We start from the raw sequence: 27,139 nt of genomic DNA on the forward strand, positions 1-27,139 counted from the left end.
GAAATATGACACGGGCAGCGGCAATCATAGTGTATAATTAGACAGGACCTTCTACTACAAGGGCGTGTGACCCCCGTTTTACAGATGGGGAACTTGAAGCAGGGAACGCGAATTATTTCTGATCACAGTGCCTCTGGCAGTCAGAAACACTAGTAAGGTTTCTTGGCATACAGTTCTATACACTCACCACTGGAAAACTCCATCACAAAGTTAAGGGTTCAGTGATCTTCATCATTTAAAAAAGTATTTCCATGACCTGACATTTTAGGGCCTTTTGCAGGTCAATGTGTGTAGCAGAGGTATCGTCTTCATGGCTGCACTGAGGCTGTTGCTTCATTTTAGCTTAGAAATGAGGTTGAATGAGGAAAATTCCTTTTGAAATCAAAGTTTACAGTGAACAACAACTACTTGAATTTGGTTATGGTGGTGCTGACCTGCACCTCAGACACTGAGTGATGGAATAAATGAAGTTGGAATTGCAAGGAAGTATTAGAAAATTAGAAAAGAGAATAACTCAGAGTATTGATTTATCCCCAAATGTTGATTTAACCCTTTTTATTACTTACAGGGTTCCCAGTATATTAGGCTAAATAGCAGGATAGAATATTGGTTGCGACAATTTAAATGGTTAGTTTAGCCAGAACATTTATGGTCTACACCTACATACCAATTACCATATAGATCAGTGGTTCTCAACCAGGGGTACGCTTACCCTTGGGTGTTTTCAGAGGTCTTCCGGGAGTACATCAACTCATCTAGATATTTGCCTAGTTTTACAACAGGCTACATAAAAAACACTAGTGACGTCAGTACCAACTAAAAGTTCATACAGACAATGACTTGTTTATACTGCTCTATATACTAGACACTAAAATGTACGTGCAATATTTATATTCCAATTGATTTATTTTATAATTCTATGGTAAAAATGAGAATGTCAGCAATGTTTCAGTAACAATGAGCTGTGACACTTTTGTATTTTTATGTCTGATTTTGTAAGCCAGTAAGTTTTAGGTGAGGAGAAACTTGGGGCAAGCAAGACAAATCTTGAAAGGGGTATGGTAGTCTGGAAAGGTTGAGAGCCATTGATATAGAATATTCAGCCTCCACATATCTCTGGTGCCCATTGAAATCAATGAGATTCCTGCATGTATAAAAGCAAGAAAGGTTCCATTTGTTAAACATTATATTCTGTGGGCCAAACCCTCCTCCAGTTTACACAGATGCTGCAACACTACTGACTTCACTGGGGTTGTACTGGCGTAACTGAGAGCAGAATTTGCCCCTGTGCATAGACTGCTATAGGGTGGCCAGGCTGGCGTGAAGAGGAAGAGAGTTAGGCTTCACAGTGATGCCTCTGAGAACAGAAACGTACCTGGTGTAATAGTATCCCGGTTGCAGAATCATATGATCCGAGCTAGCTGGGTAGTGTTGCTCGTGCCACATTACGCTTTAACTGAGGGTTTTCTTCTTGCAGTACCAACCAGAATTGCATTCCAATGGCATTATAACTGGGAACATTGCAAAACAGCTCCCACCTATTTCTAGGGGTTGGAGAATATGCAATTGCACAATAAGAAGCAAACTGCATATACCCGCTATTCAGACACACGCTATATACGCTGTATACATGCTGCACCCCCTACCCCATCCTCATCCTCCACTCCCTCCCTGCTGGTTTTGACACCGTCAATCACACATTCTCTTCTCAACATCCCATAAGCCTTTTGTGATACTGTCCTCTCCTGGTTCTCTACCTCTCAACTCTGCCTTTCCCCTGGTGACTTACCCCTCTCCATCCAACCTGGCATCACAGACCATCTTTCCAACCCTCCTCCCCGATCTCTGTCATTTAGGGTGTAAGTTGCCCAGAGCTGGGCCCAGGCTCTCCCCTATGCTCAGTGGCCAACACAAGGTAGGAACTATGGCAATATCAATAATCAATACAATTGTATTTATCTAGATAATGGGCATGGGGGAGAAGGTGACTTGGCCTTCCTCAGAGGAGAGCTAAATGTAATTTATTCAGGTGAGCTGTGTTATGCATGTGGTCAGACCAGGCTCTTCGGACATTAACGTTTAGGAATCTATGAAAAAGGAGGACCCTGCTCTGCAGATGATACAAATGTAAACCCGGGGGTTACTTGCCCAACATGAAACACTGAGCCTATGGAACAGCTGGGAACTGGAGAATTCCTGAATTCCAGCCAAGTATCTTAACCACAACCTTCCTCTTTCCCTGCCAGCAGCTCACGGGATGCCCCTAATTTGTATCAAATGGATCAGCTTGTACCTCCGTCCTCTTTCACATGGGGTGCTGGGCAGCCTGCACAGACTCGAGCATCTAGGCTGCTCAGATGAAGATGGAACTTTCTGTGATCAAACCCGTCATCTCTGCAGCTCTGTGGACGATGCAGCCTATAGCCGCTGGGTTGCAGAACTCCAGGGGCAGTATCTGGCCCATGCTGATAGTCCCATGGTGTGGACTATCTGACACAGGCGGAGTAGTACAGTCGGAATGATAAACTGATCAGAAACCGCTGCTGTGCATTTCTGGAAGTGCTCCCAGTTCCATACTCATGTTCAGATGACTTGTGTTACCTATGAGTATTGAGTAATATAGAGAGACGAGTCATTAATTAACATGCACTATTTAAACCCTTGTGTGAGATGTCAGAGGCATCCCATGGGGCAGGTGTTGTGAATGAATTCTCACTACGTTCCATTTTCATTCATTCAAACCTCGGGACTTGTGTCTTGTGGCCACACCCGTGCCCTTCTAGGGCACAAGTCTGCAAGGGGCTGATTCCCACCTGCAAAGTGCAGAGCTGAAGGTCATGGGAGTGGAGAGTGCTCAGCACCACACGAGACTGGACCTTTAATAGGCACAAAATACGCTGTATATGCTAGAGCATAGAAGGGGTTAAATCAGCACAGGCTGATTTCCCTTGCAAACTAACTTCCTTGGTTTCATGACGCACCTTCCTTCCCCCTCCTACCCAGCACAGACTCATTATACTCCCTTGTAACTGCATTTTGGTTTCTTGAAGAAACATTTACATCATGTCTATCAATGAATAGGACAATAGTCTGGAAATGTAAAGAGCAGAGAGCACTTCCCTTCCCGATCTAAAACTCTGGCATAGGAGCTATTGGGGGCCTCAGGATGTTGCAGGGAGTAATTAATATTTGTAACGGCCTTTGAAGACAAAGGGTGCTATGTATTATTACTTTCACACCCCCTCTGAGCTTTCTTGCAAACTGTGATCCACAGGAGCCTAAGCACTGTTGTGACCAAATGTACAAGGATCTTTTCTCATCCACATCTTTGTACCGTAAGCAATGCCAGCCCATATGCTTGGGACAGTCTCCATCTTCATGGGACAAAGAATCTTCCGTCAAATCTTCCTTCAAACTACTGTACTTCCAAGAAATCTATACAAAATGGCCATTGCTAGATTTCTACCATCACCTCCAGCTCATATTGATGTCCCATGTGCTGTCTCCTCTGCTTAGTCTGTATCTGTCTGCAAACGCCTTGGGGCTGTGGCTTCGGGTGTCTGCAGCACTGGTGGTGCTCCATAAATAATAATATAGCGTTTGCAGCATGCAGTACCACACACAAACAGGAATATATGCAGTGGGGTAAGCCACGCACTGAAATAGCCCATGCACAAGCGCCAGCAGTGACAGCACGCTTAAAGTATTCTGAACTTTTTTACTAATTAAAAATTTCCAGAAAAGTCATTGTTATGGCCAACACCTTGTCTTTCAGGTCACTGAGCCTTTTTCCCCGCAGAGCTGTCAGTTAAGCAGAGAGTGTTAAACTCCACTTTTCATGTAAGGCATTTGGTGGATTTATGTATTTATTTATTGGCACAATAGCAGCGCGGGTGAAACTGGCTGCTCGGCATTTCGTACATGTAGGTTATTGGCTTTTTATCCTCCTCCAAATAGAGAAAATTGTAGGTGAGTTGGGATTGTTCTCACTTTCCAACTGAATCACCGCTGTCATGGTTAGGAAGATTCAAGCAAGAGAACAATTCCACGGACCTGAGCCAGCTCCAATCTGAGATTATACAACACTGAGTTAACCCACAACTATGAATTACAATGGTGGTCCATAGTTTTCTGCTCAGATCTTTGAATAGTGCACGTTGTGAAGGATGGATGAAAACTTTTAAGCCCTGGAATGGACACACCGAGTGCATAGTCATAAGATTTCACGGTAGCAATGTCTGCAGTGGTATCGCGTTTTCTTTGCACGGTTTCCCTGTCAGCACTGAAAGGAAAGCATTTGAAATAAACCATAAAAATAGTTTGTATAACAAAGCTATTACATCAGAGATGTCAGAACCTTGCCCAACTGCAAGCTAAGGTTATAATAATTGGAAGCCACCTTTCACTACATTATTGCTTAATTATTATTTGTATTGCTGCACTGCTCAGGAGCCCCAGTCATGGACCAGAACCCCATTGTGTTAGGCACTGTACATACGTAACAAAAAGGTGGTCCCTACCCAAAGAGCTTCCAATCTAAGACCATGTCTACATTACCTGCCAGATCGGCTGGCAGCGATCGATCCAGTAGGGATCGATTTATCGTGTCTAGTCTAGACGCGATAAATCGACCCCCAAGCGCTCTCCCATCGACTCCTGTACTCCAGCACCACGAGAGGCGCAGGCAGAGTCGACGGGGGAGCGGCAGCAGTCGACTCACCGCGGTGAAGACACCACAGTAAGTCGATCAAGTACGTCGTCTTCAGCTATGTTATTCGCATAGCTGAAGTTGCATAACTTAGATCAATTCCCCCCCCCCCCCCACCAGTGTAGACCAGGGCTAAGGCCATGTCTACACTGCATACCTTCCAGCGGCAGGAGAGAGCTTTCCTACCGGCAAAATAAAACCACCCCCGAGTGTTTTTTTCACACCCCTGACCGACAAAAATGCAGTGTAGACATAGCCTACGTGTAAGACGAGACAACAGGTGGAGACAGACAGACAGACTGGGGAGTACAAGGAAACAAGAGGCAATCTTGGTTAGCAGGATAGGCAGAGGTCTTAGCACACCAGCTGCCTAACCATTGTCAAGTGTTATGTAGGCATCATGGAAAAGGAGGGTTTTAAGAAGGGATTTGAAGGAAGACAATGAGGTAGCTCTGTGGGTGTTTACGGGGAGCTCCTCCCAAGCATGAGGGGCAGCCTGGGAGAAAGCATGAAGGTGCTTGTTTGAAGATGTAACAAGTGGGCGATGAAGGCTGGCATTGTGTCTGGCTTACCGAAGTAGCTCATTTCATGACTACACCTGGTACACCATTCAGCACTGAATCAGCTACGCTGACTCTTGCAGCAGCAGTTGGTTGGTTGCATACCCGAGGAGCCAGGATTACAACTTTCCCAAGGATAGGGGAGCATGGCCTACGGAACACCAGTAGGGTCAGTGACGCAGCCAGTAAGCAGTTTCTTGTTACACGAATAAGGGACCGAACTGATGAAAGGTGACAAGTCACGTGTGAATATTTTTATTTGAAATATTTCAAGAAACTAAAAATTCCGGAGCTTATATTAACATCAGCTCTCATGTCAGATGGAAGTATGGCTGATCTCCAGAAAGCAAAAGGTCTGTCCAACTTCAATCTCTTTGTCATTTTTCTGAATATTTTTCTTTTATTCCACAGATTTGAAATCCACAGAGTAAACTTGCTTCCTGCACCTTCTGCAGCCACTCGTTGGGGAAAGCATACACAGGACTGAAATGAACTGAATTCTCCTGAATTAAAAATAGGATTTTTTGACCCTAGTGTCATTTGACCATGAAAAAATTACTATAAAAATAGGAAAGGAAAAGAGACCAGCTGTTTAAAGGGTCTATATGGGCCTGTTTTGAAATGCTCAGTCCCTATTTTCATATACCGGTACCCCCGGGCTTTGCACTCAAGCTAAGAGTATTAAAAGGGTATTAATAGGGGTTTCCCTACTACAGGGAGAGAAATGTGGCTTAGTGGTCTGAGTATAGATGGAATTCAGGATCTCCTCATCTCTGACCTGGCTCTGACAGTAACCCCCTCTGTAACCCTGCACACCATGCCTCCGTTAGTCCATCTGTTTTTGTCTTTGCAGCTATCTTCTCAAGGTGATCATGGAAGGTGAGGGTGCGGTCAAGTTTCACTCTGGGGCATCATCATGTTGCACATTTTTACCACAGAAAGCTACGTTCAGTGTGTTTTTGGCACTCCTATTATCAAGAAGAAATGCATTTACTATTGTTTTTCCAGGGTTTGGTTTGAGCCTCCATTTCTGGAAGCATTGTTCCATAATTCGGAGGTCCTCCGTTAATGCTTCCTCAATGTCATGGAAGTTTGGCGCTTGGATTGTCCTGGCAAGACTATCTGCACATCCAAATTTAAGTGATTTAGCTGGAGGCGTGTCACTTATGTAAATATTAAAAAGGGTTGGTGGGAGTACAGAACCTTGTGGTAGCCTGTTGTTTATGGTACGGGGTGAGCTGGTCTTATTACTCTGTTACTAAGCATGGTCCAAAGCAGGCAAAGTGTTTGGTAGCAAGATATAATTCTTGCAAGTTTCAGCATCAGGCTCTTAATCCATACAGTGTCATACGCAGATGGCAGGTTGACAAATACTGCGCCAGAGTTTAGTTTTTTCTGATAGCCAGCCTCAGTGTGAGTTGTGAGTGCCAGAACATGGTCGCAACAACTACGTTTTGGCCTGAAGCCTGCCTGTTTCACAGGGATAACTGGCTCCGTTAAAGGGCGTATTCTTTTAAGGATGATATGCTCAAGAAGTTTATAGGTCATGCACAGTGGAGAAATCAGCCGCTTCATCAGTGGGCTTCCCAGGCTTTGGAATGGCAATTATCATTGCTGAAAAGATAAAAACGAGAGCCTATGTCATTCAGAAACTCGCAGGCACAACCTGGGGTGCATCGGCATCAGTGTTGCGAACATCTGCACTGGCACTTGGATAGTCGGCAGATGAATATTGTGCACCGGTATGGAGCAGATGCAGCCAGACGCGACTTGTTGACACCCAGCGTCTCCTAGCAGCACCCACCAGGATTGGGGCCCCACTGGGCTACACTTTGGTACAAAACATTTTGCAAGCCAATTCTTTGGGGGTGGGGGAGGAGTTGTCTCCTACTCAAGCCGTTTCCCCTGGGGTCAGGAACGGCCACGCCCGGTTACACCTCATTTCGCAAAGATGGTGCGGATCCTTTTCCCAGGTCCTCTCCTACCGGGCACAGTGAGGCCAATCGGGATGGGGCTGGAGAAGAGACAGTGAAGGTTTCCTATTTCCTATTTCACTAGGAGGGCGGTGAAGCACTGGAATGGGTTACCTAGGGAGGTGGTGGAATCTCCATCCTTAGCGGTTTTTAAGGCCCGACTTGACACAGCCCTGGCTGGGATGATTTAGTTGGGGATTGGTCCTGCTTTGAGCAGGGGGTTGGACTAGACGACCTCCTGAGGTCCCTTCCAACCCTGATATCCTACATTCTATGACAATTATTGTGTGCATTGTGGTAGCTCCTAGGAGAGGCCGTCAGGGACCCGGACCCCGTTGGGCTAGGCGTAGTCCGCACACACACGCAGCTAGCCGGGTCTCTGCCCCAAAGAGCTTCCAAGCAGAGCGAGCTGTGGCTTGGGGCGCTCAGAGCCTCCGCACACAGGGCCAGCGGGGACGGCCAGGGGCAGCTGGGCTTGCCCCTTAGGAGGAGAGGAGCGAAGGGGCCAAGCCCTGGCATCGCCCCCCTGGTCCGCCCTGGGCTCGGCCCTAGCACAGCGGGTCCCGCCCCTGCAGGCAGGGGAAGGAGCCGGGTGGGGCGCAGCAGGCTGGGTCTGCAGGCGGCGGTGGCTGGGCGCACAGAGGGGGGGGGGGTTCCCGGTTCCCAGCACCCCGCCTCCTCCTGGGCTCCGGCTGCCGGAGCGAGCGGCTCCAGCCACCGGAAACCCGACCGCCTGCCGCCGCTGCAGCGGAGTTGTTGCGAAGCGGAGCGAGGAGGAGGCGGGGGCAAGGCGCCGGGGCCAGGCTGGCTGCACGTCCCGCTGCCCGGGCAGGCGGATCCGGACCCCCGCCGGGAGTGACCCCCCCGGCCCGGCATGTGTGAGCGCCCGGATCCGGGGTCTGCACCAGCCGCGGGGCTCCGGCCGGGGACCAGCCCGTGACTGGCGGCGAGGAGGGGACGCTAGCGGGCTCCGGCCATGGAAGAGGAGGTGAGTCACTTGGGGGGGGGGGGCCGGGGGGCCGCCCCGACACCCCCCCCCCCCCCCACACACACACACTTTCCGGAGCTAGGAATGAGCCCTGATGTGTGGCGGCCGGGGGGGGGGGGGGGGCGGGGGGGGGGGGGGGGGGGGGGGGAAGAACCCCCCCCCCCCCCGGGGTAGAAGGGAAGAAGCCCCCCAGGAGCCTGAGTTTTCAGCCTCAATCCACCCCCCACCCCTAGTTGCATGTGTTGCAATCTGCAGAGTTCCTTGGGCTGGACAAACTGTTGAGCCTTTTTCCTTTTTGCAGCTCTGCCCCCAGCCCCTGGGAGTTTCCCAGGGGAAAGCGCAGCCCAGAGCTGTGCAGCGCTTAAAAAACAAAATCCGGAAAACAGGATGGAGAGGGGGAAAGCCAGTCTGCTCCTTGTCCTCCCCCTCCCCGGGCTGGGGGGGTGAAAGGGAACCGGGGAGAACAGAGGCAGCTCTGACTAGGGCCTGGCTTGGCCTGGAGACTTTTTTTTTTTCCTTCTTCGTTTTTGGTATGCGATGGCATTTGGCCCGGAAAGTGGAGGGTGAGAAGATTGTTGTTGATGGATGATGGGCTGGTAATAAGGGGGAAAGGAGAACTCACTTCGGCTTCAGTGAGAGCGGCTCACTCTGCTTCCACTCCCACTGAGGTTAGATGCTGGCCCAAACGTGCGCCTTTTAGTGCACTTGGTCTCCGGGGTGGCGCTGGAAGATGCTGTCACCTCCTGACAGTCTTGCTGCCTTTTGGCTTCCCCGTGAACAAGTTACAGAATAGCAGTAATTCCTTGGATACAGTTTTCCCTCTAGCTTTTAAATAAGAACGGCCATACTGGGTCAGACCAGTGGTCCATCTAGCCCAGTATCCTGTCAGAGGCCGATGCCAGATGCATCAGAGGGAATGAACAGAACAAGGCAATTTATCGTGTGATCCATCCTGGGTTGACCTGTCCCAGCTTCTGGCAGTCAGAGGCTTAGGGGCATGCAGAACATGGGGTTGTATCCTTGACCATCTTGGCTAATAGCCATTGATGGACCTACCCTCCAGGAACTTATCTCATTTTTTTCTGAACCCAGTTATACTTTTGGCCTGCACAACACACCCTGGCAACAAGTTCCATGGGTTGACTGTGTGTTGTGTGAAGCAGTACTTCCTTATGTTTGTTTTAAACCTGCTGCCTATTAATTTCATTTGGTGCCCCCTGGTTCTTGTGTTATGTAAAGGTGTTAATAACACTTCCTTATTCACTTCCTTCACACCAGTCATGATTTTATAGACCTCTGTCCGATCCCTTCTTAATCGTCTCTTTTCTAAGCTGCACCGTTCCAGTCTTTTTAATCTGTCCTCACATGAAACCTGTTCCGTACACCTAATAATTTTGGTTGTCCTTCTCTGTACTTTTTCTGATTCTTATCTATCCTTTTTGAGATGGGATGACCAGAATTGCATGCAGTGTTCAAAGGGTGGGCATACCATGGATTTATTAAGCAGAATTGGTATTTTCTATCTTATGTGTCCCTTTACTTATGGTTCCTAACATTTGGTTAGGTTTTTTGACTGATGCTGCACACTGTACAGATGTTTTCAGAGAACTTTCCACGATGACTCCAAGATCTTTTCCTTGAGTGGTAACAGCTAAGTTAGACCCCATCATTTTGTTTGTAGAGTTGGGATTATATTTTCCAACGTGTGTTACTTTGCCCTTAATTTCATCTTCCATTTTCTTGCCAGTCATCCAGTTTAATGAGATCCCTTTGTAACTCTTTGCAATCAGCTGTGGACTTAACTATCCTGAGTTGTTTAAATTGGTTGGGTGAAACTGGTCTATTTTTGTACTTTCTAAGTATGGGTATGATGAAACCCAGCCATTGAAAATGAAACCCTTATTTATGCCATCATACTTCCCCATTCTCTCTGTTTAAGGATTTTGTACTGGTACCCATCACCATCATGTCTGAGCATCTGCCAGGCTAATAGATTGACAAAGTGCCTTGTGGGCTTCAGGAGGGTGTCAGCTCTTCTCCCATATCAGGTCATGGGAGGTTCTGCTTAGGAAGGGATTGAATTTGGAGAAATGGGTGTGGCAGTTGTTTCTCTTTCCATGCACTGTCGGTGTTTGTGCACCTTCGGCCCATTGCGCAGTACTCCGTCTCTACCAGGATTTATTCTAACACTACGAGCTTGCAAGCAACTGAAACAAATGTCATTCTTTTTCTCACATCAGCTGGCCACAGCATTATTTCCTCCTCCTTTCCCCAAATGAGAGTCTGCTGCCCTTATATGGGCAAAGCTCCCATTGCTAACTGGAATGGGAGTTCATCCTGCTTGAGGACTTCAGAATTGGGCCACAGCACATTTGATGTTAAGCCTTCAAGTTATGCCTTTCGCCCTCCTCCCCCACTTCCTTTCAGTCTCCAAAACTGTGTGGCAAGGCCCAGGGTTTCTGAAAACTGGCAATAAGACAGTTGGGAGACTGCAATGCAGCCCAAGTTGGTAGCGGCTGAAAGTTGTTATTATCCACTGGCGTACATGAAATTAATCCACATCACAAAAGCCACCTTCCAGCTGGCAACCTTCTTAGCTGTTTTGGTAAGCAGGCCGAAGCCTGAATGAGCTTGGATACTGAACCAGACCGAGAGGTGGTCACCCCCGTTCAGGACGCATTGGCAGGGTGCTGAGAGGACAGCTTTCACTCCTGCTGCCAAGGCTGCCCCTTCTGTGTACTGATGACTTCAGTTTGTAGTTCCACTCGCGCTGCACTTTTTTTCTAATGCTAAATTAACACTTTGCAGGCGACTTTTTCAAAGACAGCCTCGAATCCTGCACCCACCGGTAATTGCAAATGCAGTTTCATGAGCACGATCAGCCATAGGTGGCAATGGTTAGCGTTAATTGTCTAGTTATCTGATTTGCCACTACAGTTTTGACAGAAAGCTAAATGAGAACACTTTGGCCTGCAATATTGCACGTGCAAGATCAAAGGCCAAGTTGAAGTCCCTTGGGGAAAAAAAAAAGTTTTACCAGATGGCACTAGGGCAGTGGTTCTCAACCAGGGGTACGCAGAGTCTTACATCAACTCATCTAGATACTTGCCTAGTTTTACAAGAGGCTACACAAAAAGCACTAGCAAAGTCAGTACAACACTAAAATTTTATACTGCTCTATCTACTATACACTGAAATGTAAGTACACTAGTTGTATTCCAATTGATTTATAATTATATCATAAAAATGAGAAAGTAAGCAATGTTTCAGTAACAGTGTGCTGTGACATTTTTGTATTTTTATGTCTGATTTTGTAAGCAAGTAATTTTTAAGTGAGGTGAAACTCGCGGGTACGCAAGACAAATCAGACTCCTGGAAGGGGGACAGTTGTCTGGAAAGATTGAGCGCCTCTGCACTAGGGTATTCATCAAAAGTAGAGGGAAGTAGTTCTTGTTACAGGTGTACAGTACTTTTGATTAGTCATAGTTAGTTATAGTTGCTATATATCTGCTTTAAATGAGGTTAGTGAAACTGAGCAAGGAACTTGAATACCTTATGTATAGTTAGTTCAGAAACCACCATAGTGATTAAACTTTTTTTGCTCAGGAGAAATCATAGAATATCTGGGTTGGAAGAGACCTCAGGAGGTCATCTAATCCAACCCCCTGCTCAAAGCCAGACCAATCCCCAACTAATGTCCACTAGGGTGGGATTGTTTTATGGCTTTTTTTATTCCAGCAAAAGCCCTAGCGCAGACGCAGTTATACCAGAAAAGAAATGAAACTTTGTGAGCCTGAAAATACTGGGAGAGGAGGCTGGAGGGAGGTTAGAGCTGGTTGTTTAAGTGTTTAAAAAATAAAAAGCCTCTGAAGACTTACATCCTTGCTAAGATTTGTAATCATAAGTGTGTCCAAGTTGGACACATGAATCTCATGTTTCACTGGTAAAGTGGCCATAATGTAAATTGCAGTAGTGAAATACTGAGCATATGTCCGGTTCTTGGTGTTGATTCTCTTGACTCAAATTAGTGACAGAACAGCCAGATTTTTCTCGTACACCATCAAATCTTGACAGATGTCAAAGGAGTTTCTTCTGATTTACACCAGTGTCAGAGGAGTACCTAGCGTAGAAATCTCTTGGAAAGGACACAAAGTATTTAGTGCCTTCAACAGAAAAATACCAACATAATCCTGAAGTGACACAGTCGTTAGTCGTGCCCAGCGATAGCAAGATTCCTTTGCTCTGGAATTTTTGTAACTGTATTTTGCTGCAATTAGTCTCTTCGCCTTATGCTCCTATGTGAACCACATACCAGGTGCGAGAGCACAGAGTGGAACTGAGGGTCCGGTCCTGCATTCCTTGCTCTGGCGAAGCTCCCATTAACATTATATACTAATGTCTCTTCTGGCATGAACCTACTTCATTGCCACAAAAATAGTCCACAAAAATGTCAGATGCTGTTTCTGATCAGACCCTCCAGTTTCACTGTAACAAACATGAATGTTTAGTTATGTTGACTTTTACACCTGTAACACATGTTGCCTTTGCTCATTTTCACCTCTCTCTTGAGAAAGGATAAGACTAGAAGCCAGATCCTGGCCTTGTATAAACTGGTTCACACTAGCTAAGGATCACACCCAATGGGTTTGATTTTACATTCCTGGTACAGTCAAAACTCTTTAGGATCTGATCCTTGAGTCTGGTCAAGTTTCTCTCAATGCCGGGCTGAGGGAGGGGAGACTAAGAAGTGGAGCAAAGATGACCAGACCCTGCTATAAGGCTGATCTAAATTCTGCCAGCTTGTGATGGCCCCAAAGGACCCATTTGTGGGCGAGGGATTTCCAGAGTGCACCAACCCTGCCCCCTCCCTGAGACTTGCCGTGTACATCAGAGGGGCTGGGATGGGGCTAATGAAAGATGCCTTGTTTTGGCACCACCGTAGTGCCCAAGGAATGCTGAATTGAGCGTCTGGAGTTTATGTTTTAGGAGAGGCCAGGGGGCTGGCTGGCAAGTTCAGGCCTAGATAATTTCTCCCCAGGTCTGCAGGGTGGGCGTCTCTGCTCATGGATCTCCCTTCCTGTTTGGAAGGGAACCGGGGCTGGCAGTCTCCACAGCACCGTTCCACCGCCTGTTTATGGGAGCCTGCTCTGTGGGGTAAGGATCTGTGCAGGCCCAGACTGGCAGGGTGCAGGGCTGACCTGGGGTTGGTGGGTGCCACACCATCATAGGCGCCAACTTTCTCCGGCGCCGGTGGGTGCTCGCGCTCCCCTGCCCCTTTCCCCGCCCCCATTCCAACCCCTTCCCCAAAGTCCCCGCCCCAACTCTGCCCCTCCCTGCCACTATTGGATCCCTTCCCCAAATCCCCGCCCCAGCCCCGCCTCTTCCCCCAGCGCGCCGCGTTCCCCCTCCTCCCCCCTCCCTCCCTGCCCCGCGAAACACCTGTTTCGCGGCACAAGCGCTGGGAGGGAGGGGGGAGAAGCAGGATGCGGCGGCACGCTCACGGAGGAGGCGGAGGTGAGCTGGAGCAGGGGGGCGGGGCGGGGCCACGAGGAGCTGCTGGTGGGTGCTCAGCACCCACTAATTTTTCTCCGTGGGTGCTGCAGCCCCGGAGCACCCACGGACTCGGCGCCTATGCACATCATCCCCCAACATCATTCCGTGGGGACAGTATCACAGCCCCAGGCTTTATTTCCTTTGCCCCAGAAGCTGTTGGCCCTGGGGAATCCTTCGGTAAGGGGGTGGGTCAAGTGTTCTGGCTCCACCGGGCCACGCAGACAGGGAGCGGGAGGTTGTGGTGCCAGCAGCCAGACGCCAACCCTCCATGTGGATGGCTCCTGGCAAGCCCCTGGGTGACGCGCAGATCCTGGACGTTCTGCACAGTTTCGAGGTGGAACCATACATGGCTCGTTCCATGGTATGGACCAGACTTGTGCCCCATAGCGATTGGAGGGGAAGCTCCGCAAAGGGGTCCTTACAGGGATCCTCCTCCCTCTTATTCCCTCCTTGTGGATTTCAGCATGGAGGGGTCAGTCTAACCCTAAAGAGGAAGTCCTGAAATGATAAAGGAGTACAGTGAATATCACTGAGCCTGAAACGTTAAAGAACGAGTGGATCCACGGGGAGCACACAGGATCAGGACCGGTCCTAAATATAAACCATGAAAGAGTACGGACTGCAAGGTTATGGCTCTTACAGCACCACTTGAACTCCAACATCACTTTGCACATTCGCCTCTTACAGTATAAGCTTGATCATGAAAATGAACTAAAACATGAGTGGTAACAGGGCCGGTAGGTTTCTAGGAGTATAAATTAACAGCTTACGTTTTTACACCGAACATTTTTTATTTAAAACCACAGAAACAACAGGAATGGGGGAGTTTTCACTCTGCAGAGCTAAGCCAGAGGTCTATCACGTACATCCCTGGATGTATTTCCTGACAGCATTTCTGCTATCTGATGGGTTAAGTGGGGATCATGCATGTTTTAATATTCTCTTGCAAAAAAACTGTTAGAACTCTGAGATTTCTGTAAAATTAAGCGCTTGGGGCTGACAGATTCTCCTCCCGGTGTAAATCCAGAGCGGCTCCAGTGAACCCAGCAAAATTACACCAGTGTAAAACTGCTGTAAGGGAGATTGGAATCAAGCCCCAGGGTCCTATGAATGACATCGAAAGGCGGCTCATTCAGGAAACCAGCATGTCTATATTTGTGCACTAGCTGACGTTTCCTGGCAGATCACAACAGAATACAACTTCCTGGCAACCTAAAAAGTTAGGTAAAACAAACGAACAAGAATTATAATACCACCTCATTTTCATGAAAAGCTTTGCATGTACTGCCATCCTGTATTGTGGCATTTTCCATTGCTATTTAGCGTGACCCAACTATCACAGGTAAATCTCTCTATAAATACGTGCCAAGAGACACCATTTCTTAGTATTGACCTGCTCCAAAGCCCATTACAATTAATAGGAGCCGTTCCGTTGACTTCAGTAGGCACTGGAATAAGGCCCTATATACACAACAACTCAGTCACTTTCTCCCCCTCCCTCTATTGGCGTGGCTGCCTTCCCTGCAGTTCCAGTTCAAACAAATGGCAGCTGCAATCCAAGGGTGTCTTCATTGTGAGTCGGATGCATGGAAACAGATTCGTTACCAAGGCTCACATCATCTGACAGTGAACCTCACACTAAGTTTTTGGAACACCTCCTTCTAGGCTAGCTCTGTCTGTAATCAGTTCTGGCCATGGGACTATCTGGTTTTGATCTCCGTCACTGCACTCTGCATTTCCTCATTTGAGAAAAAAAAAAACGATGGCCAAGTTACAGTGACTTTGATGAACTTCTTTCTTACAAGAAGAGTTGCATTTCGTAACTAACCAGGACCATATTGGGATGCGTTGGGATTCTGCCTTCATATTGCATGCTAATTTAGCATTGCTAAAAAGAGCGCAAAGCTTCCATGATTTATCTTAGACAGAACAAGCCTCTTGTCCCAACAGAGTTTGGAGGAAACTCAGCCTGTGTGTAAGGTGTCATTCTCCTGAAATACACTGGAGAATTCTGGGTCAGTCTCCTGTTGCAGTCACAAGTTTGCTGATGCGCTGTTTCCAGGGGAGTTGGCTCAGCTGAAGGTACAGTAAGGGATTCCAAATCTCTGCCTGTTCCTGCAGAAGAGACTCATAAAAGGGTCAGCGCTCCAACAGCAGCCCGGATGAAACAGTGGGGAGCACTGGGGAAAGATGGATTCTGTTTGTCTTCCATTGCAATGGCTATTCAAGAGCGTGTCCTGAAGCTTGAAAAGAGTTTGTGCCTTAAGTGTTTTGTATTTAAGGAGGCTTTGCTGACCACAGACTCCCCTTCCTGGGTTTCTTTCTTCCATCTGAAAAGATTATTGGCACCAGATACATTTCAGTTTATTTTTTAAATCACGAGAGTAATTCATCTCCCCATTGTAAGTGGATCTGGAAAACGACGGGGCTCAAGAATGAAAAACTTGCGTTCCTTGTGACTTCCCTAACTTGTGATTCTCCTCCACGTGCTGCGGTCACAGTACCTGCAGTGAGCGCATGGCTGTGGGACCTGCTTCCTCCCCCAAATCCTGAGATTTTTGGAGACAATCCCGAGACCTTCAAAAATTCCATTTCCCTCAAACCTGAGATTAAGCAGGAATAGTTCTGGGTGGGGTACATTGCTGTAACCTGTGTATGAACTCTTAGGACAAGTGACTGGGTTCTAACCCCACAGTCCTGATTCTGATCTCACTTACAGTGGTGGGAATCAGGAGTAACGTCGCGGTGGTGAATGGAAGGCAGCACTCGTGTGTGGGAGATGAGAATCAGGCCCTGTAGCTCTGGAGCAGAGCAGGTCTGTGTCTGATAAACCCGTGCAAACCAGCAGTTGTCTGTGAGCCGCCTGCACACGTATACAGTAGCGTCTGCGTGTCTAAGTAGTGTCTCCTGATGATGGAAACTAAGACCAGCCTGGGGAATAAGCGAAAAAGGTCTATTAATGTAGCAGCAGGGACGAGAGAATGGAAACTGATTTGCCCACCAGTGTTTCGTTAAACGCCAAGGCACTGAAACAAAGCGGGGCTGCACAGCCAACACTTGGACATTGATTTTGCTCTTTTGCAGGTACTTACCACCCACATTTTCAATGCCAGGACTCAGACTGACAGGGAGGTTTCCCTAGCGCCAGCTTCCCTAAAGCAGTGTATTGTCTTTGCAGCATATTCCACTGGGGACTGGTGCAGGGACAGTGCACAACCCCGACCCCACGGAGGGCTTCCATGATGCCAGGGAGATAGCTGGCCTTCCACCCCTTCCCTATGGGCCAGGGGAGATGTGTGTGCAGTGGGTGCCCTCAGGATGATTCAGGCCCTAGCATCCGCTCCAGCAGTGAATTGGAGGTTTGGAAAAGGTGGCTGTGGAGAGGCAAGGATTGGCGGTTAGATGAAGATAGGGCGGGTGAGGGGACACACAGAAAATTTTGCTTGCCACAGCTATTAAACGTCCCAAATAAAAGGAACTGTTGCTTTCAGCTTCCTTCTTTTCCTGCTAGTTCTTTCCACTCAAGTTAAAATCAGCCCGCTGCAGAAGTTAGTCTGAACGTAGGGACTGAGCCGGTGTGAGGAACAACAGAGTGCAGAGAGCTAAGCCCTTGTTCCTGGTGCCTTCGCATCACACGGTGCAATTTAGCCTAGCACTGTTAATACGCAAGTCTCAGAATGCCGTACCCAGCATTACAGAGGGGCCCACAATTCTCCAGGTTACAGCAGTGCAGCCCACAGCTGACAGCATCACGTGTATGGAAGAAATGGCCAAGCTTCCGACAGAAAAACGGGGCCTGGAGAAACTGCCTAAGAGCAGCTCCAGGCTGGATCCTGGGAGTTGCGGCATTGACTGCAATGGGAGCAGGAGTAAGCCCAGGAGATTCTCCGGGTTTCCTAGGGTGGGTTAGGAACAGAGCTGGAGTCGAACTCCAGCCAACGCCAACTTGAGATGTGGGTGATGTTTTTCAAATGCTGTGGTGCAGGGAGCCCCTGTTTAAAAAGGGGCCCCGGAGAGCAGCGATAAGGAAAACCCCAGCCGTGCAACTACACCACTGTGCAGAAAGTGCGGAGAGTGCCCCCGGGGGCTAACAAGGGGTCTGGGGGCAGAGGCAGCTCCCTCCTGACGCATTGGTTCTGGAGTCCATTCTGCCGAGCCCCTCCCTGAGGTGGAAGCTGCATGAGGGGACCCTGCCTGAGTTGTCCTTTCCCTGCAAGGTGAAGCTTGACCCCGATCTTTTTCTTCCGAGTTAGTGAATGGTGGGGAGTGAATGCCCCTGGGCAGATTGTGACTCCTGGTGAGAGACGTGCATGGCAAAGAGGACCTGCCAAACTCGAACAAAGGGATTGTAAGAGCACATGTGGGCCCTACGTCCTGCCAGTGGCCTCAGTGCGAGGGGTGGGGGGTCCAGCACCTCTCCTCAGCAGGCCCTTTGGAATACGTAGTTTCTGCTGCCTCGGTCTGAAAAGTGCAACTGACAGTAATCCTCCTTCCCTTTGCTTTTTGTGGTGTCTTTGCAGGGTGTGAAAGAAGAGGTCACGGAGAAACCAAAACGTGCTCCAACCGCAGACAAAGCTGGCTGGATTAAGAAAAGCAGTGGAGGTCTTTTGGGATTATGGAAAGATCGTTACATCCTGTTATGTAAAACGCAGCTACTGGTGTATGAAGATGAGGTACGGTTTGCTCAGGCTTTCCTGAATAAGGGCCCTATCCTGCATGGTGCGGAATGGGATCGGGCCCTTAGTCGACACTGGATGTTTGTCCTTCACCCTTTCCTCCAGTTCATTTAGTCCCATTCAGTTTGTCGAGAAAAATCCTGGAAGGTTAAATGCAATAGAGAGGAGATAGCTGGTGCATTTTAGAGTATACTCTATATTATAAATATTTGCACCCATAACAAGAAACTGCCAATGCTATTGCCAAATTTGGGGAAAAAAGGAGATTCTGTAAGAAACGGAGCAGATTATCAATTTGGGAGCAGTGGGAAGGAGAGTGGGACATGGATTTTTTTTGCTGTTTAAATTATAAAACTGAATTGCAACAGGCTGACTTCCCACCTGCTACTCAAGTGAATGATACAGCCTTGCAGCTGTTTGGCAGCCTTCAAATGTCTGGCCTGCAACGTTTCAAGCTCTTCAGGGTTTCACTTTCCCATTCATGGGCGTGGAGTGTGTTTGTGAGCATTTGTAATGGTCCTTAAATGCAGACACAAGGCAGATTTTACTTGGCTTTTCCCTTCTATTTGATCAAAAGCAGGACTAAACTGCATTGGAGTAGGACCCGTTCCTTCAGCCTTACTCCTGGGAGCCCTTCTACGCACTTCACTGGGATTACTTACATGCAAAAAATTAGAGAGCCAGGCTCTAGTTTAATACTCTTTTCAATCAATCAAGAAGTAAGAGCCAAATGAAATCTTCCTCGCATCTGCAGTCAATGAGGATTATAAATGCATGAAAATATAGGGCCCAGTCCTGCAGGGCTTCAATGAGACTGCATGCATGAGTAACGATTTCCAGGATCAGGCTCCATGATTTCAGTGGGATTTCCTGCGTGAGCAAGATTTTGCAGGACCAGGCCCAGAAGTGTAAGAAAATTGCAATGCAAAGCACGTAAATAAAGTGTGTGTGTTCTGTGTCAGAGCCACCAGAATGGGGAAATATTTCACTAGTTACATTATTGTGATGATTTGAGGAAGAGCAACCCTGAAAAATACTTTTGGTTCTCTCTTTCCGCCTTCCCCCCCAAAAAATGTGCTACCTGATGGAGAACACACAAATCAGTCAAATCAAATGCTACTGGGTGGGCCCCCCAGCAATCGCCATTGCCCCTTTGAGGCCATTTGTTCTGAGCAGAGCCGGCCAGAGAATGGAAATCCCCTCATGCAAAAAAAGTACATGTTTTTCAAAGATTGTTCATCCCAAACTGGGACCCAAAGTCAAAAATGCAAGATAATTCATGGGAAGGGATTTCCTGAAAAACACCCATCTTGAGAGAACCAAACCCGAATTTTTTGGCTTGCTGGAGGCCGAGTACCCCCGTTTTCCGCCTCCCTCCCAAGTCTCGCTGCAGTCCCCCCGAAAGGCTCTTGGGAGCTTCACTCTCTCCCTGCGGGCAAAAAGGGAAATTGCCAGGAGCCTTCCAGGAGGGCAGCTGGGGAGCCACCATTTTAGCTAGGGAGCCTGATGGAAAAATCAAAAGTTGTTCAGCAAAATCAAAAGGTTCCCATGCGAAAAGGGCATTTTCCACCAGAAATCCATCCTGATGGGAAATTTCCAGCTAGCTCTGAAACTGCCAGCACCATGAAGTGCTTTTATGAGCATTTAAACGAGGAGTCGAAACAAAATCTTCGATAGCCGCCAGAAAGTTAGGCACAGGTTTATTAGCTTGGGTGTAGGGGGAGTAACTAGACCTACAGCTGTGTGGCAAGACATGGGACCCAATCCTGTAAATTACTGAGTCTCTCCTGAGAGCTGCCAAGTACCCGGACTGCTGTAGACTCCAGCTGAAGTTTCAAGTGCTCAGAATCACACAGAGTCAGGGCTATAAAGAAGACATGGGCTTCTAAAAGGGGACACCTTTGAAAACTAGATATATTGAGGTTTTTATCTTCACAGAAGGAAATGAGGCATTTTAAAGTAAGCTTAATCTCCACAGACGTTCAGGGGAAGGAAAACCCCTAGTCGTTTAAAGAGGTATTTTATTTTCTCAGCAGGGAAAAAAGGACATTTATAACAACCAGACACAATATTTTCTGGCTGTGGTAACATCTTATAATAAATTGCATCTGTAACCTTGGTTAGCGGGCTCGTCCCACTATTGGAAATACAGGGCCGTAGTAATATCTATAGGCTATTAAAGTGGCATATATTGAAGAAGTGTATCTTAGGAGTGGAAATTCTATGAAGTTACGTGGTAGTGTAATAAGACAGCATATGCTTGTGCAGATTTGCTGCTGGGGTACTGAAGGAAATGGCTGTTTTTAGTAAGGCACTTATAAAAAGGTCCCCATCCCTGTAATATCTGAGCCACTTAATGTCTTTGTCTCTGCAGCAACCCAGCAAGGTAGGGAAGTGGTATTATCTCCATTTTACAGAGAGAGAACCGAGTCCCAGAGAAATGAAAATCATTTGCTCAAGGTCGCACAAGAAGTCTGTGGCACAGGGGGAACTGAACCTGCATCTTCTGCTACTCAGTGCCCAGCCTGAACCCCATGGCCATCCTACATCCCTTTCCAGTATCTCTCGTTGCAGGCCGAAAGAGGAATACAGCTTCCTTTGCTCTTTTGAGAATCAAATAGTTTTAAATGGAATTGCTTGTGCTTTTGAAAGGTTGGGGTTAATAGCCCTAGGAAGTGAAGGCCTCTCCTTACACGCAGGCCAGGTATAGCGTGCACAACACGATAGTGCATGATTCCATCCTAATGTGTCCCAAGCCTGACCCGAAGGGGTGAGATGGGAGGTCAGCTTCAAAGGCCTCTCTGTTGTGACTCCTGGCAAGGGTAGGGTTTTAGGATAGGCCTGGCTGTCTATGAAGCAGTGGACCAGGCCCCACCAGTTCACTGGACTTCAACCAGTGACCAAGAGACAAAAGCCAACACATCCTTTTACCGGCCTCCCAACCTATCCAACCCTTCATGAATCGGTGTCAGTAGAGGGCCAGGTTTTCTAATGCTGGACCCTAACAGTTGCTTCGTTTGTAGATCCAAATGCCACGCTTGTTTTTCTGAGTGCACAAGTATGCAAGCTGTACATGGAAATATTCGTGTGTACAAAGTTTGTGCCTACACAATTGGAGGCAAAGCTAAGAGCAGCTGAAAATCTAGCCACATCATATTGCGTCACTGAAAAATATAGCATAAGACTATCACAAATACTGTGTTAGCATCATTTGTGGTTATTTTCTATTGATTGAGATTTGGCAGTTCGGACTTGCCAGTCCACTTTGAAACATGTTCATCATCTCTTAGCCAGGCTTTAGGGTTGTTTTAAAGGGTAGCTGTCTTCCCAAGGCAAACTGTAATTGGCTATCATCTTACACTGAGCAGACGGTTGGTGAAAATCTCGGGTACCTTTAATATGCTTCAAACTTCCTTCAGTTGATGTGGTATGAAGTTAGGTGTATTTCCTATATCCCATTTTGGCTTCATCTACATTACCCCACACCCTAACCACCACATGAACTCAGACTATGCTACCTGAGATACATTTTTAGTATGTATGCTGCACACAAACCCATACTAATACATACACATACAAGGTACTCACATTCTCAGGGAGCTGCTCAGATATTACAATGATAAACATGGTATAAAAGCATATATAGAATAGAATAGAGTTGTTATGAAATAATGATTCTGCCTGTCTTCAAGAGAAATGTATATCTTGGCCAGAATGAAAATGAAACTCAGAGAATTACAAAGGATATTTGAAGAACAAAGACTCCTGTACAAAAGGAGGTTAAACATAAAAGTTGGTGCAGTCCCAGTACAAATTAGACAGTATCACTCACTCTTGAAATTACCTCTGATCCTTTTTTATGCAAAGTAACAGAACTAATGTAAAAAGTTGGTTAGTTATGTTATTAAATGTATATCACTTAAGGCATCAAGGAACATAATCTAGCGTGTAAAGAACAGGACTGGAGGTCAGGGCATTTGGATTCTATCTCTGGTTCTGCAATAGACTTCCTGTGTGACCTTGGTCAAGTGCTTACCATCTCTGCCTGCATTTCCCCCATTTGTAAAGTGGAGATAATGCATTCCCTATTTCAAGGCTTAATTAATTAAATTACTTGGAGATCCTCAGAAACGGAAATTATTATTACAGCCCATCTAGACATATACTCAGTGGATAGCCACAAATAGCACATTTGGGGCTGGTCAAACATTTTCAATCAAAACTTTTTTTTAAAATGGAAAATGGCATTTTCAGGTTGATGAAAGTTTTTATGCAAAGTGACAGCTTTCATAGAAAATACTTGATTATTGTGTTGGAAAATCATAAAACTAAATCCCACCAAATTTTGTCATTTTTAGGGTTTCAGCAATTTTCAGTCAAATATTCTTGACTGCCAAACACAACAAAATTTCAGTTTTGGGTTTTTCAACAAACATTTGAAATTTTGTGTGTGGGGGGGCAACCTTCCATTTGTCACCTAGCTGTACGCACATGATTTTTAAACAATCAATGCTTTGAATACATGTATTAATATGTAAAAGTGTCCTAGTGTGAATAACTTTCTGCCTAAGGCCCCAGTCCAGCAAAGCACTTAAAGTTACATGTGTGCTTAAGCAGTCAGTGGTCAAGTTGTCTACTACCTGAGTAATCAATGAGTTTATTTTCATGCTTCAAGTTACACACATGCTTAACTGCTTCCTTGCATCAGGGTTTTAAGTGTCTTATTAATGCCCCTAACCCTAGCCAGTGCAAAAGTGATTTTAAAATCATCCTCTAACACGTCATGCGAAAGGAGGACTGAATAAATTTCACCGTCCCGCTGTCACCTCTCAACAGTTATGTGTAATGCTCCTGGACCAATAGCTGAACAGTATTTGAAATGTCATGGGACACCCCCAAACAGCTGTGCTACAAGATAAAGGGAAACCCTTGATTGCAGACTAAGGCAGCTGCTGAATTAAACCTTTGTATCTTAGTATGACACAAAATGATTTTTTTAACTCCCCTGTGACACGAGAGAAAACCAGAACCCAAGCAGGTGGGGGACAGACTGACGAGTCCCATTTATAAGAGCAGGTCTCCAGAACTCAGAGCTGGCTGATCCTGAAAGGTGCTGAGCGTATATCACTGCCACAAGATCCTAGGGACATGCTGGCACTCAGCACATCTCAGAGTGAGGCCCTTCAGTTCTGGATTTCTGCTGTGGACATTAGATAGGTAGGATCTCCTTGTGACCTGGCTGGGCACAGAACAAAGGCCAGCCCCTTGCCATTGGTAACCTGTCACATTTACACACAAAAGTCACATTAAGACACAGTCCAAGCCTAGAATCTTCCTTGGCCTCTTGTATAGGGTTTCCTCCTTCATATTGGTCCAGGCCACCCTTTTCTCCCCCTCTCCGGAGGGGGTAATTTACTTGGGAAACTCCAGGTTCTGAAATCCCCTCTCCCCGATGGGGGCATGGCCTAGAAATCAGGCCTGTGCCCTAGGACAGGGCCTGTACACAGAGTCAGCCCTTGCACAGTCCTCTGCGTCCCCCATCAGTACTGCGCCGGAGGCGGACGTGTCGTCACTTATTCCCTGGCTGTGCCTAAGCCCCAACTCCTCCCCCCAGGGAAATACTGAAGGTTAAATGCTGCAGTGACCAGCTTCGGAGGGGGGTGATGTCCACTGTAGAGCTTCTGGTCCCTCACCTGCCATGCCTTCCGCTCTCCCAAAACCATCAGAGCCACTAACTATTCTTAAAAAGAACAGGAGTACTTGTGGCACCTTAGAGACTAACAAATTTATTTGAGCATAAGCTTTCGTGGGCTAAAGCCCACTTCATCAGATGCATGCAGTGGAAAATACAGTAGGAAGAGAGAGATATACAGAGAACATGAGAAAATGGGTGTTGCCATACTAACTATAACAAGAGTAATCAATTAAGGTGGGCTATTATCAGCAGGAGAAAAAAAACTTTTGTAGTGATAATCAGGATGGCCCATTTCCAACAGTTGACAAGAAGGTGTGAGTAACAATAGAGGGAAAAATTAGCATGGGGAAATAGGTTTTACTTTGTGTAATGACCCATCCACTCCCAGTCTTAGACAGGAGAAGGGCTTCTGTGGGATCTGGGGGAGGGTGCCTGTCAAACTCTTTAGGCAGGAAAGAAGGGGTGGAGGGCTGAGGAGGATTAAATGGCCCTTAGAGACATGCTGCGAGCACAGCTGCTGGCACAGAGTAGAGCCAGACCTACTGCCAACAGGCTTTTTGAGCGAACCGCCCCACAAAGCTCTGCCAATCCACCTTGGTCCTCACCCACAACAGACTTGCACAGAGAGGCGACTAACTGGGTGGCAATTTTATGATGTGGGCAACTCGCCTCTAACAACCAAGCTGAGATCACCCAGCATATAGGCACATGTGTTTGACCTCACTCTCCTCTGTCATTTGCTGGCTTATAGGGATTATTAAATGTTCTATTTCCATCCCTAACACGTTTGTAATTATATGGCAAGGAAAGGCCGCGTGAGCCCTGTGTCAGAATGCATCCCATCTACACAGAAGGCTTGATCCAGTGCTCAATATATGCCAGGGCTTGCCAGGGCTGAGTCCCGGCACCTCTAGGCATGGCAGTTCATAGCCCCAGCACCTCTGGGCTTGCTGCATCAGTTATGAATGTACAAAAAATTGCTTGAGCCCTGACACCAATTTCATTACAAATTAAGCACTGACTTGATCCTGCCTTTTTGGAGTGAGTTGGTTTCAGTGTGAGCAGGAGCTGCACGTCAGACACTGATGCAAATGCTCCCCGTTCTCCCCTCACGCTCACCTCCTCTGTTTAAAATGGAAAGAAATGCTACTTTAATAACGAAAAATCCAAACCTAAGTTAGGTCCAGGCACCTTCGCGTTGCCCGCCCCCTGCTCTGCATCCCAGCACTGCAGCTGGGGCCTCCTCTGCAAATATAATGCAATGAAAGAAATTGCAACACAGCCAGAGCTGGCCCCCCGGGACTTAAATATCAGATGGTAAACCAAGGAAATCCCCCTCAGTTCACTTCCTTGTGGCTATTCCCTGCCTCTAACTGTTCAGTAACTTCCTGGCTAGGACGTGCAGCCCACAGCCTACACGCCTCCTCTGCACTGTTTCCCCGGTGTTTGCTAATCATTGCTAGAGGCAGGTCTGAGCCACAAAGCTTGGAGCGGAGACCGAACCCACCATTTGGGGGTGCCCATAGCTGGGGTTTTAGTGTGCGACAGACAGGGCCTGAGCCACAATGTTAGGATTTGGATCCCCACCTTCCATAAAGTTCATGGGAGTTGGCAGCCGAGTCCCAGTCAGAGCCCATGTCTTAGTGGAACACCCCTTGGTTCACATCTCAGAGGCCTCCGTGGTGCTGCTTCTCTCTCTCCCCTCCTGTGAATGTCCTGATGCGCTGCCTGCAGAGGCTGCTGGTCGCCAGTTATGTGGCTTCAGGGTTTGCTACACTAATGTGAGAAATTAATATGTATGAACACTGAGCTAATCGCGACCTCTTCCAGGCAAGGACCCACCCCCCAGCTAGGTGTTTGTACAGCACCTTGCGCAGTGCGGCCCAAATGAGATTGGCACGTCCGTGATATAAATACATAATACTATCCCCTGTGAGTTACACTGTGTTCCCTACCAAATCGACCAGTTGAAAACGATGCTGTTTCTCTGTAACTACAGTGAACCAGGACAACGTGTGCATGAAACTTTAGCTATGTCATTAGGAAGAATGGGCCGAGTGGGTCTGATTGAAATCCTCATGGACTTCAGTGGCGTTACCCCAGGGATGGCTAGGCCCCAGCCAGGCACTGGCATTGGTAGTGCTGCTTTCTTTGTAAGAAAATAATTCTGTTTTGACAGATCAAACTTGCAGACAGAAAAAGTGTGCTTAAACAACCTACGGCCATCACTGACGCTTGTTCTTATTGAGGGGAAAGGTGACCCAAGCCCGCAGCACAAGAGATCCTGGAGATCTGGAGTCTTGTCCCTGTTCTGCCAGACTCCCGGTGTGATCCTGAGTAGTCACGGTCTGTGCCTCAGTTTCCCCATGTGTAAAACAGGGATAACATTTACTTAACGCACTGGAGGACTGCGAGGCTCAGTTAAGGCTTGTAAAGCACTTGGAGATCGTGATAGAAAGCACTACAGAAGTGCAAAGTTTTGTCAGTTCTGCTCAGAGCAACAAGAGTCAAGCGAGCTAACGCCTCTGCTGAATGCCATACAGCCTATAGAGCAGCGGATTTTCTTCCATGAGGCATTTGCCTGAGTTACGGAGGCTTGCTGCCTGCGTAACTATAATGGCACGTGGATTGTTTTAAAGGCGAAAGAGCACTGGGGAGACATAAAGGTGGGATGAAACTGCAGAGGTTGCTGGTATGCATTTGATGGAGAGGTATCATGTTCCAGATAAAGGTTTTCTTTCCCCTTCTCTCCCCGCTCTGCAGGAGGAACAGAAATGCTTAGAAACGGTGGAACTGGAGAGATATGAGAAGTGCCAGGATCTGCGCGCTCTCTTGAAAAGGAAAAACCGTTTCATTTTAATTCGATCCCCGGGTAAGAAGGTAGGATTCTCCTTCTCTTCCCCCTTAAACTCTACTGCCTACTGAAGTATCTATGTCTATGTGCCTAGACACCTAAGGACACCAGAATTCTCATTCTGATTTTGCA

General features: G+C 47.3%; 1 protein-coding gene across 1 annotated transcript in view; it reads left to right on the forward strand.

Moving 5' to 3' along the window:
• The first annotated feature begins 7,903 nt into the window (after nt 1-7,903).
• PLEKHO2 (pleckstrin homology domain containing O2) overlaps nt 7,904-27,139 on the forward strand; it is a 42,735-nt gene continuing 23,499 nt past the window's right edge. Inside the window, exons 1-3 of the mRNA XM_024199883.2 lie at nt 7,904-8,229; nt 18,303-18,455; nt 26,917-27,033. Of these exons, the coding sequence (XP_024055651.1) occupies nt 8,218-8,229; nt 18,303-18,455; nt 26,917-27,033 (282 nt within the window). The 5' untranslated portion in view covers nt 7,904-8,217. The remainder of the gene's footprint in view (nt 8,230-18,302; nt 18,456-26,916; nt 27,034-27,139) is intronic.

The sequence above is a fragment of the Terrapene carolina genome, unplaced genomic scaffold (genome assembly GCF_002925995.2).
Source record: "Terrapene carolina triunguis isolate 2854851 unplaced genomic scaffold, T_m_triunguis-2.0 Scaffold67, whole genome shotgun sequence".
In the NCBI taxonomy this organism is placed as follows: domain Eukaryota; kingdom Metazoa; phylum Chordata; order Testudines; family Emydidae; genus Terrapene; species Terrapene triunguis.